Genomic DNA, 16,060 nt, shown 5'->3' with positions numbered 1-16,060 from the left:
ATATATATATATATATATATATACCACATCTTGATCCACTCATCAGGTGATGGACATTTAGGCTCTTTCCATGATTTGGCTATTGTTGACAGTGCTGCTGTGAACATTGGGGTACATGTGCCCCTATGCATCAGCACTTCTGTTTCCCCTGGGTAAATCCCTAGCAGGGCTATTGCTGGTTATTACCTCTGTTCTATAAGAGAGGGGAAAATATTCAACATTTCACCGTCAGTCCCTCCCTGAAGAGTATTCTATTTTATGGCAACATTACATTTTGTTTCTCTATTCTCATATAAATGGACACCTGGGTTGATTTTAGTTACAAAAAAAGCAGGTATGACTCTTCTGCCTACTCAGAAAAGGAATAGGGTTTCATTTATCTGGTATAAATATGTAGGAGTCAATTGCTGATTCATAGAGTAAGGTGTTTGCTTAGTTTTAAAAGAAACTGCTAGACTCTTTCTAAAAAGCAATTTACATTTTACACTCCTACCAGTAGAACTGGGAGTTCTGGTTGGTGTACATTTTTGCAAACGCCTGGTGCTGTCAGGCTTTTACATTGTGTGTTTTGGTATGTGTTAATAGATGTGTTCTTGGATGACTAAAGTTATTGAATACTTTTTCATATGCAGTTTGAACATTCCGATATCTTCTGGGGGCACCTGCGTGGCTCAGTTGGTTAAACGTCCAACTCTTGGTTTCAGCTCAGGTCATTATCTCATGGTCATGAGATTGAGTCCCGCTGTGGGCTGCGTGCTAAGCATAGAGCCTCCTCGGGATCCTCTCTCCCCCCCCTATCTTATGCTTGTTTTCTCAAAATAAGTAAGTAGACATTAAAACAATTATCTTCCTGTGTGAAGTGTTCAGATATTAATTCACTTAACAGAATTTAAGTAATCATGACCTGAGCCAAAGTCGGATACTTAACGGACTGAGCCACCTAGGCGCCCCTCTTCTTTAACCTCTAATACTAATAGTTTGTAATTCTTTTTTTCTTCTCTTATTTGTCACTTATTTCTTATATTTGGTATTTGATCTCTCTTTTATTGATTAGGTTAGCGATATGTATTAATTTTGGCCAAGAACTAAGCCTTTCGACTTATCAGTTCTGTTCTTTTCCTCCTGCATCCCTCCATGGCTGTGGTTTTTCTAGCTTTCTCCTTGGGGAGTTAGTTCATCCTTGAGGGGCTCCTGGGAAAGATTTTTCTCATTTCTTTTATGTTTGTATAGTTAAAGGATGGTTTGGATAGGTAAGAAAATCCTTTGTTCTGCTCACCCTTTTTCTAGGTCTTGAAGTTATTGTTCCGTTGTCTCCTGGCACTGAATATTGCTCTGGAAAATCTGGGGCCAGGTTTTCTGTAGTTGGTCTGGCTGTTCAAAGAGCCCTCCTCCCCTTTCACATGTGTAATCAGAGGCCTCCCTCTTCACCGCCCCCCTCCCTAGTGTGCCCTTCCCTGAAATAACCAAGGAGTTTACAGATTGAGAAATGTCTGAAATTTAATCAGAATATTCTATTGTATTGGTTTGGTTTTCTCCTTCCAAGATCTAATCATGTGTAGGTTGTATTCCCTTTGCTTGTCGTGTATAGCTGCTATTTTTTCTTTAAGTCTTCTTAAACTTTTTATTTCCATTTAATTTTGCTAGATCCTTATTTTTTCCATATCATGCTGCTTTCAGTGTTCTTTCTCGTTTCATCTGTAATTCTATGATACTTGTGATCTTCTTGAATACTGACTACTCACATTTTTGTCTCCTCTTTGTCTCATTGTCTTTGCTGAGTTCTTACTCTGCTTTGTGATTACAAGTGGTGATTGGCTTAAGTTCTAAAAAGTCATGCCGTAAGTTTGCTCAGAATTCTCATGTGTTCTTTAGCTCTTGTTCAGATGTATGTTTATCAGGTAAGTCTTGGGGCTCTTCTGTCTCAGTTTAAAAACTGTCTTTCAATTGATGCTGTACCATTTTCTTAAAAATTTATTTTGAGAGAGAGCATGAGCAGGGAGAGGGAGAGAGAGGATCTCATGCAGGCTCCGAGCTATCTGCATGGAGCCCGATGTGGGGCTCGAACCCACGAAGCATGAGCTCATGACCTGGGCCCAAACCAAGAGTCAGACGCTTAACTGACTGAGCCCCCTAGGCACCCTGATGCTGTACCATTTAAAAAAATATATCATAAAATGACTTGAATTCTCCTGCCCTAGCTATTGGTGGGAAAGTTGTGTGTGTGTGAGTGCTGGGGACAGGGCAGCCCTCCGTACTTAACAATGGCCATACTCTCTGCTTCACTGTTTCCACAGACATTCTGCCTCCTGCTAAAATGGCCTTTCTGCATGCTCTGCCCTCTCTGCTTCTCTGAACCAAACCGTGCCCAGGAGGTCATCAGCTGCCAGCCCTGCTGCCCCTCTGCCCACTTCCTCTGCTTCACCAAGGGGGGGTATCTTCCACACTCGAGGGCGGGCCCTCCCCTTCAGGGAGCACAGAGTTGCTGGGGTTTCCTAAGCCGTGCTGCCCGGGGCTGTCTGCTCTCCCGTGTTCGAGTTTCCCTCCATCTTCTCCTGCGTGAGGGCTTCTCCACTCTGCCTGCCTCTGGACTTCACGATTCTCATAATGTGCAAAGGATATAGGCTGTCACTTCAGGGTGAGCCCATACTCCTAGAAAGTATATTTTGCTGGTATTTTCTGTGTCCGTTCTTTCTTTTTCTTTCCTTCCTTCCTGCCATTGGGCTTTCTCACTGTTGCTTCCCCCTCTCATCTTGGATTCACGGCCTGTACGAGCTAAGTTTAGCAGGCCTGGTGCAGCTTGATTGTTTTGCATGATATCCTGGAGGACATGATCGGTGTTCCATGGGCATATTTATATTGAGGTCTGATGTTTTCTCTCAGAGGCTCTGGGTCCCGGACTTTTAGGGGACTAAGGCTGGCGGCTGGGAACAGCGGTTCAGGTGGACTAATGATGGACTGTAGACATCAGAGCGGTGCCTGGGGAAGCGGTGAGAAGCAGTCAAGCTCTGGACATAGTTTTTGGGATTTGCTGCTGGACGGAAGGAGTGAAAGAGGGCAGTCTTTTGCAGCTGTGCACATCTGTCTTTGAAATGCTGCTTCTGCAGTGGGGAGCTTGGAGGAGGCTCTAAGTGGGTGGACGGTTCACAGGAGGACTCCCCTGTGGCACTTGCCATCTCGCCCATAGCCAAAACGAGCAAGAAAATAATCATTTTATTTCTCACAGGGAGTCCTTTTCCTTTGTTTGGTCCTGGTCGTTGTGGAGATCTTGAGCTCCGTGGGCTTGGTCCTGCCCCTCCTTCCTGCAGCCACATCGGGGGGCCGCACCACGGGTGCCTCTTCTGTTCGGTGCTGAGGCTGATTGTTGGGCCTGGGCGGCGTGATTGCAGCAGTGGCGGCTGCACACTCAAGGGGAGAGTCCGCTCAGACATTCCTCAGTCTCCCCCTCGGGCCGTCCTGACGGGTCGCACAAGCTGCTCCCGCCTGCCACATGCTGCGCTGAGGGTCCTTGGCCAGACAGGACGGCTCCCAGGTCCGCGAGGGCTTCTGCTTGCGCTGGGCTCGCTACACTTAGGAAGCAAATGGGATCATGGTACTCATCAGTCAGCCTCTCTCTCAGAAATTTCTGGTCTGTTGTTTTCAGTGCTGCCATGGTTCATGGTTCTTTTTTTGTGGTCATTTCAGGGGCACTGGGATGGAAGGGAGGCGCCCTCCTCTGTCCGCCATCGTGGCCTAGCAGGCTTTGTTCCCTAAGAATTGAGTGGAGGGACTGTGGCAGGAAAAGGATTGGAAAGGCTTTTTAGATTCAGAGGATAGAAAATGAATTGGCTAACAGGTAATAGATGGCTTATTCAGGGCCTTCTAAATGTGTTTATCAGGGATAAGCGTAATTAGGTGTTATTTACTCTGTGTTTGAAGATTCCTTCTTAAAGAGTGGAATCTGAGAAAATACAATGTCCACGGGATGTTTTAACATCACCCACAATAAGTTTCTAATCAAATTACCTACCTGTTATCATATGAATGTAGGAAATGACCTATAATTTTATATTTTTTCTGTATGGGGAAAAATATAGGACTGCTTCAGAGGAGACAGTCTGAACATTTAAGAATGAAAACACGTTTAAAATGTAGAATTTGCATTAGTAGCAAAATTGCATATATTGAAACATTTTCTCCTTGTATCTAATTCCTTCAAAGTACATTTCCTTGCTAGATTATGATATCAAGTGCTATGGGTATTAGTTGTAAAGTTAAACGTTACTACTATCTATGATGGTTTTGTACACTAAATTGGAAAGGTATTTTATGTTGTTATGGTTATGGTGACTAATAATGTTTCATATTAATATGCAATATTTATGCATTGAGGCAGGAATTAGGATAAAAATTTAAACATACCCCCCACGGATAAAAGATAGCACTGGTTCATTTTTCTGAGGAGAGCAGGCTTAGGACAGTAACCGCCCCTCCCATGCAGGGGATGCCTTCTGAGTCCCCAGTGTGTGCCCCGGACTGCAGATAGCACTGAGCCCTACGTATACTGGTTTTTTCCATACATACATCTCTATGGTCAAGTTTAACTTCTTAATTAGGCACAGCAAGAGATTAAAAACAATAAAATGGAACAATTACAACAATACACTGTAATAAGAGCTAGGTGACTGTGGTCCCTCAAAATGCATCATTGTCCTTACTCCCCCCTGGTCCTGTGGTGATCGGAGATGGTAAAACGCCCGTGTGAGGAGAGGAAGTTAGGTGAACGACGCGGGCATCGTGATATGACGTTAGGCAGCTTTGGACCTTCTAGCGCTATGCCAGAAGGGAGGAGGGTGTATCTTCCTAAACGCCTTCCAGGATTAGCTGTTGCCAAGACGAATGCTCAGCCATGTCACCTAGAGAGATGTCTTTTTCCACGGTGAAATGCACCTCCATAAAAAGTAGATTTTGCACTCAACAGTCCATTGTTTGCGATGTCCCTCCAGGAGAACAGTAAGGAAGACGTGTATTGGTACTTCTCAAGGCCACACCTAGACTCGGTGATTGCCTAGGGGAGGACACGTGAGCCTCAGCATACAGCTGTACTCAGGCTAAGATTTGATCTAGTGCAGGACAAAGCTGCAGCAAAGGGAAAAGGCACATGGTGCAAATTCCAGAGGAAACCAAGTAGAAGATTCCAAGAGTCTTTCTTTCTGACATCGTAGGACAAGCTAATTCCTCAAGACGCACAAAGTGTTGCCTAGTGGGGAAGTCTGCTAGAGAGCTACACCCAGGGTATTTACTCGGGGCTGGTCAGGTGGGCACCTTCTGCCCAGCCCACACCCAAATTCCAGACTCCCGGAAGGAAAGAAGATATTTAGTGTAAACGACGTTGTTTGTACAAACATTTAGGCATGGTGAGCCGTTCTTACCAGGGAGTGGCGGGAACACTCCTGTAGCCCATCTTTCGAGACGCCAGCCACGACCAGCCTTACCAGCAGGATCTTCTAAGGACAGCAGTTTCAGGCGGGCTATGTTGGCTCCTTTCTGCGTGAATTAGATATCCACATGCCTCGTGTTCTAGATATTGAAGTATTCAAAGTGAGATAAAACACATAATGTGGATTGTTATCAGACTTCCCATACCGGGGCAGTGTGTGTTGTTTTTGTTTTGATTTATACCTTAAAAAATATTAGGTTTGGGGTGCCTGGGTGGCTCAGTCGGTTAAGCCTCCGACTTCGGCTCAGGTCAGATCTCACGTTCGTGGGTTCGAGCCCCGCGTCAGGCTGTGTGCTGACAGCTCAGAGCCTGGGGCCTGCTTCTGGTTCTGTGTTTCCTTCTCTCTCTCTCTGCCCCTCCCCCTCTCATGCTCTGTCTTTCTCTGTATCAAAAATAAATAAAACATTTAAAAAAAATTTAAAAATATTAGGTTTGGGGGCGTGTGTGGGTGGCTCAGTCGGTTGAGCGTCTAACTTGAACGTCCAACTTCGGCTCAGGTCATGATCTTACAGTCTGGGGTTTGAGCCCCGCATCGGGCTCTGTGCTAACAGCTCAGAGCCTAGAGCCTGCTTCAGATTCTGCATCTCCCTCTCTCTCTCTGCCCCTCCCCCACTCACACTCTGTCTCTCTCTCAAAAAGTAAATAAACATTAAAAAAATAATCAGGTTTGTAATAGCTCCTGCTGAAACCTCTGGTTGATGCAGATGTTTTGTTGTTCTGGTTGTTGATGATTCCTCTTGGGCTCCCTTTATAAGCCTCTGAGTCTTCTGAACTGGGGATCCGCAGCTGACTGCATACTTTCTTTGCCATGGTCTTACTTTACTTTGTAACAATCTCTTCAATCTTAGTGATGGTAAGACTGCTTTGTATAAAGTGTGGGTATTAAAATACCTCAAAGGTGTGGTGGAAGTACTGTGGGAGGGCGAGCAAGTAAACAAACAGCAGGGAGTCTTATTAGTGGGAGTAAAAAGCTACCCAAAATCAGCCTGAATCGTGCTCTGCCTTAAGTTTGCTAACGATGGCATCACTGTAACTTCTTAGGCTCTTAAGCAGTGATTGCACGGGAGTAAAGGGTGGGGATGGTGACTTAGTATCAATCTTACCAGAGAGCGGAGGTTACAAATTGCAATTCCTTTAACAGCATTATCTTAAACATGATTTTGACAGCTATTCAGGATTATGAAACTGCTCAGGAACACAATGAAAATGATCAACAGATTCGGGAAGGTCTAGAGAAGGCACAAAGGCTATTGAAACAGTCACAGAAACGAGATTATTATAAAATTTTGGGAGTAAAAAGGTGAGTTAATTTAAAAATTACATTAATTTTAATCAACTGTTTTAAAGCTTATCATTGCTCTTCTTTTTTCTCTGATTCATTTGCTTTCTTTCTGTAATTTTGGTCATAAATTCAACCTAACCGTCTTTAACATGGTGATGCTGTTTTGTTACAGGCAGATTCCTTTGATAGAGACTAGTACTGCAGTGACAGGGAATTAGTAGTTGGTAACAAAGGTATGACACTGTAGCATGAATAGATCATAGCCTAGATTATTTAGGAAGGGTAAGGAGGGAGGGGGAGAAAAGAAAATTTTTCTAGGCCTAAAAATAGAGTGGCACTTTGAGAATTAAGTTACAGGCACTGAGGTCTACAAAAGCTGGGTCATTTAAGACCCCCCCCCCCTTCCCTCAAAAGGGGACCATCAATCTTTTGATCAAAAGTCTGAACCTTTGTTCTTATTAAGTAAGCTAACCAGATGCAAAACAGAAAGTGGGGTTCAGGCTCAGAGTATCTCTCTTAATGCCGAGAATTGTATCATGGTAGGCTGGAAATTCAGAAAGTTTAAAAACAGGTCTGTGTGATTTTCTTTTTTTTAAAGGGAAAATTGCAGAGATCAAAAGTAGTTTCTCGCCAGTGAGCTTCTGATCTTAGGGAGCAAGTGTCTGCAGAAGCCTGACCGGCTTGCAGGACCGTCCAGACTGGATGGCAGACGCCCAGCCTATGATGTTGCGGGCACACTTAGGGGGTCTTAACTGTCTTTTAGTTTTTTGTGGTTGTGTGTTGGGCACTTCTTAACTAATGACGGTTTATTTTAATACTCAGAAATGCCAAAAAGCAAGAAATCATTAAAGCATACCGAAAATTAGCACTGCAGTGGCACCCGGATAACTTCCAGAATGAAGAAGAAAAGAAAAAGGCAGAGAAAAAGTTCATCGACATCGCGGCTGCTAAAGAAGTCCTCTCTGACCCAGGTAGCGTGTGTCCTTAGCACCTTCTGTTCTGCGGTGGCCGAGGCTGCGATGTGCAGGCTGTAGCTCCGGTCCTTGCTGACGTGGGGACAGGCCGGCTGCCCTGTAGGAGCCGGTGACCACCGGGTCCCTGCCTCTCAGTCTCAGAAGTCCAGTGTCACGCCTGCCCCTGTCAGACTCAGGGCCCTTATGTCCAGTGCCGTGGAGAGACCAACAAACTTGGAATCAAAGGCCTGATCTGACTCTTAGCTCTAGGAACTTTTGCAGGTAGAGCTTTCTGAGCCTGTTTTTCTCCCAGAGAGGGGGACGTCTTAGGTGCCTTCCACTTTCCCAGATCACTGATGAGTTCTTTATACCAAACTTCTAGGAGCTCACTTAGGAAGCCAGAGAGCCAGGGGGAGGGCTGTGTGCACCTGACCTCAGGGCTGCCCGTCCCCTTTCCCCGGGAAGCTGGCCCGAACCAGACGTTCAGTAGATACGTGTTGCTGGAAATGTTTTTATCAAACGCTAAAATGGCCTGGAAAATGAGAGAGAAAATGAAAAATTAGGGAATACTGAACAAACAATGCTTAGACAGTTCCAGAGGGAATTTAATGTTAAGCTAATACCTGTTGCTTTTTCTGTGCCTTATTGTGTCAGTAGGAGTAGAAGCTCTGACTTGAGCTAGACAAATTGATCAAAAATAGAAAGGGAATCAAGATTTATGCCCATTTGGCTAATATTTAAAAATTTTTTTAAGTGTATTTATTTATTCTGAAGAGAGGGAGGAGGCAGGGAGGGGCAGGGAGAGCGAGAGCCTGACATGGGCCCAAACCCATGAACTGCAGGATCATGACCTGACTGAGCTGCCCGCGCGTGCTCCTGGTAACTCGTTTTTGGACGTCTGCTCCTGCCGTGGAATCGAAGGTGTACGATCCTCTGTCCTCGTTCATACCCCGTACGGGAGGCGGACTGTAGTCAGTGAGCACGGCAGCAGGGGCCGTCCTTCCGCTCCGCAAATGAGTGCCTGCTGCGTCCTCGAATGGTCTGTCCTCAGCGGGCACAGGGGACAGGCGGGGCCGCCACAACACCCTGGGAGTTGGGACTCTTCTTGAGGGGTGTGTAGGGGCGGCCCTGGAGCTGAGCTGCAAGGGTGGCAGGGAGCTGGAGCCAGTAGTCACAGAGTACCTACAAATGCAGCTCTTTTCTTGATGCCTAGGAGTTCTTGTGGTTCTGTTCCTTTTTCTTAGCGCCTGTTATTAAGAACGAACAGTTTTACTAGTCTGAGTCTAGTCACTTGCTCTCCTGCCTCCGGCCGCGTTCCCTTTTGCGGTTTGTCTGCCTTCGGCTCTGTGTCATGACGTCCCTCGGGACTGACAGGCACAGCCTGAGGGCGGCCTCCTGCGCCGCACAGCAGGGACCTCAGTTCTGTGGGGCTCACCGCGAGGCCTGGAAAGCCCACCAGACGCTCGGTGGGTTGGGGAGGTTGAGAGTGTGTTACTCGGGCGAGGACGGTGACATGGCTCTTTGATCATAAGGGGGTGACTCTCGGGTCTGCTTTCCACAATTATTCTTCCCAGAGCATTTCTGTGGGTAGCTTCTTGTGAGAACATTCAGGGGCCTGGATTTCAAGAAATGCCCATTTCCAGCCCTGAACCTCAACCCTTTGTCTGTGACGGGTTATTTCTTCCCGAGGCGGTTTCTCCTGGGATCACGCCTGTGAGCCGGGCAGGACTGGGGGAGCGGGGGTCTGCGGGCCAGGCACAGTTTGGTAGGAGAGAAGCCAGGAGCCCTGCGGCCCTCCCTGCCCCTCCCCCACGCCTTCGTCACCGCCTGGGTCTTAATTTGCTGGTTTCTTTCTCCTAGAAATGAGGAAGAAATTTGACGACGGAGAAGATCCCCTGGACGCAGAGAGCCAGCAGGGCGGTGGCGGCAACCCTTTCCACAGAAGCTGGAACTCATGGCAGGGGTTCAACCCGTTCAGCTCAGGCGGACCATTTAGATTTAAATTCCACTTCAATTAAACCAGCTGTTTTTCTGCTCTTCTTCCTTAATTTTTTTAAAGATTAAAAAGAAAGAAACTTGTTCTGGGATCCTAATGAAAAAAATTCAGATCTTTTAGTTTGTCCATGACCAAAGAGTTGTTTTAGTAGGAAAACCATTCTTACCTGTTTTAGACTGGAGGCTGATGGGTGTGAGAAGGCAGGCGAGGACGCTTCCCACGTGAGTGTCTGAGCCCTGGAGGCGGCTCTGAGGTTGGCGGGCCCGTGCCAGGCCCCTCAGCGCCTGCACTGGAGCGGGGCTGGAGCTTTCGGGGGAACGGGTTATCAGTTTGAGCTGTGCGGTCTTCGGGACACCTTTGCTTAGATTCGGTCAGTCCATCCGCTTGCACACACCTGAGAGGGGGCAGAGCCTCCGTGAGCGCACGAGCACATCTTCTCTGTTGGAGGGAGCACGGCCGCTTGCAGGGAGGGGCGGAGCCCGCTGCCGGGCGGTGGCTGTGGCCGGGCACGGAGCGTGCGTCTCACGGTCAGTGCCGGCCGGAGAACACTGAAGACCGCCGCACCAGCGCTCCACGGCCCTCCTGCTTAACACGAAACAACCGGAGGAGAGCGGGTTCTGTAGCAGTGGTGGTACTAGGATTGAGGTGCAGAATGAAATACGTTAGGAACTGAAGTTGCGAGTTAAACAATTTCCTGTCACAGGACTGGCGTGGGAATGTCAAGTTGCCCAGCTGACAGAGAACGCCATGTTCCCCACTCGTAATCAAGATGTGGGCCACCCTCTGGGGCTGGGGGAGGGGGCAGTTAACCTGCAGACCCCTCCCCCCGGCCCGGGTCCCCACTGCTCTCCTGCCAGGGACGGGTCGCCGTGTTTCCACCGTCAAGACGGCGTCTCTTCTTGAGATTCCGTCTTCTTACCTTTTAAGAAATGAAGTTATTCAGTCTCTGTGGACCTGATAATTTTTCCCCTAAAAAGTATTATTTTAATCAAGAACATTAAATATTTATGGAACTATTGATGCTGCATTTAAAATCTAAGAATTGCTTTGGATAAGAATGATTACCTTCATTCTGGAAAGGTCTGTTTCTGCCTCACAGCATTTTGACGAGTGTGGGTCTAATACATTGTTCTTACGAAATCAAGCATTATAATTTCAGCCGTGGGAGGTGTCCTGGCGGCTGCCACCGGCGTGAAGAAACTTTGACCTGAGAGACAGAAATTACATAGTTAAGCAAACACACGTGCTTTTTTACATCTATTTTGAAGTCTATTTCTTACCAATAAACTTAACAATGCATTTGGAAAATTAGTGAACAGTTCGCGGCTTTCCTTTCTTTTTAATATCTTAACAGTCAAGCCAGTGTGAAAACGATTTCTAAGATGCATTTTTGGGTATTCTTTCATCTTAGTAATCGCATTACTTTGTTGTCGCGGCAAGATTTCCCCAGTCTGGCTCGGGGGCGTCCGTCCTCACCGTGCTCGTTCTGCAGTCTAGCAGTGGCCTCCGCCGCCCTTCAGAGTACGAATTTTCAAGCAGAATCAGAGCAAGGAAGCATCACATCACTTGCCTTTCCGTCCAGGGAAGAGGTGCCGTCGGAGGGCGTCAGGACAGCGGTGGCTGGGCCTCGGGAGCGCCCCGGCCAAGTCCGCCCAGACGGCGCGCTGTGACTGCAGTGTGCAGTCACTCGTCTTCAGTGGGGAGAGAGCAGACGACACGGTGCCATGTGCCAGTGCCACAGGGAGGGCCCCGTGACAGAGTAAGGGCCTGCAAGCCCACCCGCCGCCACGGGTGCGGCGGCAGACCGGCCTCTGGGCCAGCGGGGCAGCGTCCCGCACCTGCCGGCCCCGATGGGGGAGGGCATCGTGCCGGACCGAGAAGGCACTTGTTTGGGGGCTCCTTCCATGTGCCACTCTCCGGGCTCTTGTCTCTGGGGCCCGCAGGTGCCCAGCCACCACGATGGCTCTTTCTGGAAGAGTAAAACTAGCGGGATGCTCAGCCTTAGCTGCAGTACGCCCCAGCCCGGCAGCAGGGAGCCGGCCCGGGCCCTCCGGAGATGCGAGCAGGTTCCTAAAGGAGAGAGAATACACTTATTTAATGCCCAGTTCTGAAAGTGCGCTTTCTTACCATGGATAAATGAAAAATGGAGAACCACTTCAATAATTGTGAATTGGATGAATGTCATGTTAACTGTAAAATGTTTTCAGTCAGTGTTAAAAATGTATTTTAAATATCAGTATGAAAGCAGAACTTTCGGGACTCTGATAATGGAATGTAAAAACTACCTTTTTTTTTTTTTTAAGAGAAAAATGCTGATAACCAAGTAGGAAAAAAACTCATAGGATCACAGTTTGAAATTGGCCACATTTCCTATTCATGGTGGAAAAGATTTCACCTTTAAAAACATGAAATCGGTCAGCAGTTGTGACATGTACCATGAACAAAAATGCAGAAGAGACTTCCATTAACCACGGTCCCTCAGTCAGGCTGTGTCTGAGCCACCTGCCTTAAAGCTGGGGGCACCGGGATGGGCCTTGCAGAGGTTTTCAGAACGCACGTCACGGTGGCACCCAGACAAGGTCACAGAGCCTCGGGGAACAGAGTGGACTTGACTGCGAGCAACGGCAGGAGGAAGGCAAATGCTCATCTGTCAACAAATGATACCCTTATTCTAACTCAGAGCGTTTCTTCAGTGAGCAGAGTCTATGCTGTGATTGCTAATGATGGGAATAGGTGGGGATTTTATTTTGCTGGATGATCTCATTTGCTGAATGATTTAAGAGTCAAATTAGCCACTGCGTGGCCTTGTGCAGAGTACCAGGTTTTGTTGTGGTCGGCCCTCCTGCCTGCAGGGGAAGGAAAGAGCGTGGAGGAGGTGGGGCCTGGAGATGGTGGAGAAGTCAAAATATGACTCCTACTGTAAGGCTGTCATCGGGTTTGAGTGAGACAGGACTAAGTAACTTAATCCATCTCAAGTTAGTGTTTTAGTAAAGAACGGAAAGTTCATTCAAATGGGTCTCAAGATATGTCTGCAAATATGGGTACTATTTTTATGCCCATGTATTTTCACATTTAATAAAAATATTTATGGTCAAATCCGTATTTTCTTGCTTTCGGTTCATTTTTAGTCTTGTGGAGAAGCCTACTTCCAGCTTTGCCTTACATGTCCGTGACCGGGGTGACCAATTCTCCCTCATGCAGAGGTGAAGGAAAGTCAGAGCACAAAACAGAAATAGCAACTTCGTACCCCCAGAAGTCCTAGAACAGGTAGGCAGTTCTTCAGTCTCAATGTTATTAAAATCTAATACTTAAGTTGGCTTTGTCTGAAGACTTTTATGCTGTAATTGGCACACGTCTGTTAAAGTCGTAAAGCGGGGTTTGCTTAGGGTGGGGGCGGTGCCGTCTCATCAGATTCTGCCCACAAGCCCACTGAGGTCTCCCGCGTGCCCTAAAGTTAAAAGACTAGAACTCTTTTTAGAACTTTGCCATGTAGCGCAAAGTTTCCAAATTCTTAATAACAGTCCCGCTATCTTTGCAATCTATGAGCGTCAGCCTTAGTCTGAAGATCATGAAGGCCTTAGTCAACAGGCGTGACAGCTGCTGGGAAAACAAGAGGGGGAAGGGCAGATCCATTTTCTCTTCCCAGACCCTCGGGTTTTCTCAGTGTGAAAGACGCTTTAAAGGCAGCAAAGTATCACTCTTCTAACAACTAACTCTCACTGTAGTTTCTTAGGATCGTATTAATTCTCCCTGTCTATCACCGGTTGCAGTGTTCGGTTTCCTGCGATATTTAGTGCCTTTATGAGTTACTAAGACCCCACGAGAGTAGAAACTGTACAATTTTAGTGCAAACAAAATAGCATCTCCTCCTGGATGCCTCTGTTAACACGCAGGGAGGGCCTCTTATCACGGGGCCTTTACTCCGGGGGAGGTCTGTTGTGGGTGCTGTGCACTGGGGAAAAACGGCCTTTATCAACTCCCAGAGAGGCCCCCTTGTCCTGGTGTCCACAGCCGTCACCTGCTGGACCCAGCGCTGCAGAACACTTAGAGTATATCCGACTATCCGGAAACCGTGCGGGCAGAGAGCTGCTCCCCGAGCAGTCCCGGAGGTGTTCCCGGACGTCGAAGCCCGGCCCTGCATCGCAGGCCACGGCGCCGAAGCTCGTGGGTGGCTTGCAAGCTCCCCTCCCTCTCCGGCTGGCACCCGGCTCCCACCTCGAGTTTCATCCCCGGGGCCCTTCCTTCCTGACACTTACCCTTCATAACATTTCATTTGGAGATTTACTGAATGCCGTTTATTCTGGTCTGCTGACTTCCAAAGGACACATACTAAGTCCTTAAATGGTTGTCGAATTGGCTCAGGTTCTGGAGACTTCGTAGTTTGGCCTTCCTCAGAGGAAGTCTTTGGAAACAGTGTCTGGTGGAAGCAGAGGCTGCCTGTCCGCGGTCGGTTTACCGACCTCTGTGTGAAAAGGGGTTTGTGCTGCTCTCATTAGACTCCGCTGCACGCTGAGTCCTGTTGACCTCAGAATCCCTCCCCCTCAGCACGGTTACTTCCATCCTTCCTCTGCCTTCTCCCCAATTTTAAATTAAACATTTGCCACTCTTATGTTTTCGTTTTGAACCAGTCTTTTAAGATTTATCTGTATTCCCTTAGTTTTTACCAAAACCCTTTAATTTAGGGGGATGTGAAAACATGGGTGGCTTTTTATCTTTTCAAAATGTTATTTAAATTCTAGGGGGTTAACATACAGTGCAGTACTAGTTTCAGGAGAATTTGGTGATTCGTCACTGACGTTCAACACCCAGCCCCCATCACAAGTGCCCTCCTCAGTGCCCGTCACCATCCGGCCCACCCCTAGTAGGGAACGGTAGGTCCCTCTAGCAACCCTCGGTTTGTTCTCTCCTTAAGAGTCTCTTGTGGTTTGTTTTCCTCCCCCCCTTACCCCCCCGTTTATCTGTTTTGCTTCTTAAATTCCACATAGGAGTGAAATACTTGTCTTTCTCTGACTTATTTTGCTCAGTAGCATAGCACACTCTAGCTCTATCCATGTCATTGCAAATGGCAAGATTTCATTCTTTCTGATGGCTGAGAAATATTCCATTATATATACCTACCACATCTTTATCCGTTCATCCGTCAGTGGACTCTTGGTTTCTTTCCATAGTTTGGCTGTTGTCAATAATGCCGCTATAAACATCAGGGTGCACGTGCCCCTCTGAATCTGTATTTTTGTATCCTTTGGGTAAATCCCCACTAGCGCGATGCCGGGTCGTAGGGTAGCTCCACTGTTAGCGTTTTCAGGGACCTCCACACCGTCTTCCAGCGGGGCTGCTCCTGTCTTCGTTGGCACCTCTGGTGCCAGAAGGTTCCCCTTTGCATCCTTGCCAACACCTGTGCTTTCCTGTGCTGATTTTGGCCATTCTGACAGGTGTGAGGTGGTATCTTCATGGTGGAGAAACCTTTACAGTGAAATCATAGCTGGTAGGAAACAAGCCTGATCGAGTCGGGCGAGTCCATGCGGTCAAAGACAACTTGTAAAATTCAAGCAATTAAGAACTGTGGGGAACAAGATGACCTCCCAAATCTGAAGTCGTTAAACAAGGCTGTTAACGGTGATTTTTAAGTCAAGAGGTTCCACTCTGGCATCCCTCAGAAAATGGAAGTTTGATCTGGATAATCTGAGCTTTACAACACACCGTAAGACAGAAGCGGCGGTCCATGTGCATGGTCCCTCCGCGCTCCAGAGCCGCAGCGCGGGCCCCAGGGCTCCCTCCGGCTGCCGTGCACCCCAGGCCACAGAGCTGCCTGTGAGTGGAACTCCGGCCATCACAGCCCGGGACCTTCTTGCTACTCCTCCCTCACTTTGCCACCAAAGGTACGACTTTAACAGTTTGACTGTTTTTTTGGAAGTGAGTCGGCTGCTTTAAGTCTACCAAGTAAGGGAAGCAGGCCCGAGGGGGGCTGGACAGCACCTCAGACTTCGTGGGACTGAGCCTCATCAGCGCCTTTCATCACAGGAGCCAGGATCTGAGACCTGCAGAGTCCTTTGGTGAGGAGTCTTGTTTGGGGGGAAGTTTAACGTCACTGACTGTGGTGCTATGGCTCAAAGGATGTCTTAGCCGTGCTTCAGTCACTGAAGGGTATTTGGACTTGACATCTACCTTCTGCCTCTAAAACTGGGTGCCTGAGTCAGGACCTGGCACGCAGGAGCCATTTCTTTGAGCACCCTCCCTCCTCCGATGTCAAACTACATGTTTCCTATTAAAGAAAAGCCTGACTTTATTTGTTAATGCCAAGGCTGAGATGGCCTATGGAGCTTTCTGGAAGTACTCTATTCTCTGTCTAGAAG

The 16,060-nt window shown here is 47.7% G+C and overlaps 1 protein-coding gene across 2 annotated transcripts in view; it reads left to right on the top strand.

Moving 5' to 3' along the window:
- DNAJC3 (DnaJ heat shock protein family (Hsp40) member C3) overlaps positions 1 to 12,803 on the top strand; it is a 78,905-nt gene extending 66,102 nt beyond the window's left edge. For both annotated transcript variants that reach the window (XM_029936527.1, XM_029936526.1), the window contains 3 exons: positions 6,644 to 6,776; positions 7,581 to 7,729; positions 9,572 to 12,803. In XM_029936527.1, coding sequence (XP_029792387.1) covers positions 6,644 to 6,776; positions 7,581 to 7,729; positions 9,572 to 9,729 — 440 coding nt within the window. In that variant the 3' untranslated portion in view covers positions 9,730 to 12,803. The remainder of the gene's footprint in view (positions 1 to 6,643; positions 6,777 to 7,580; positions 7,730 to 9,571) is intronic.
- The last annotated feature ends 3,257 nt before the right edge of the window (positions 12,804 to 16,060 follow it).

Source organism: Suricata suricatta, chromosome 4 (assembly GCF_006229205.1).
Source record: "Suricata suricatta isolate VVHF042 chromosome 4, meerkat_22Aug2017_6uvM2_HiC, whole genome shotgun sequence".
In the NCBI taxonomy this organism is placed as follows: domain Eukaryota; kingdom Metazoa; phylum Chordata; class Mammalia; order Carnivora; family Herpestidae; genus Suricata; species Suricata suricatta.
Note: the sequence above shows the minus strand (reverse complement) of the source record. Positions and strands in the feature narration are given on the sequence as shown.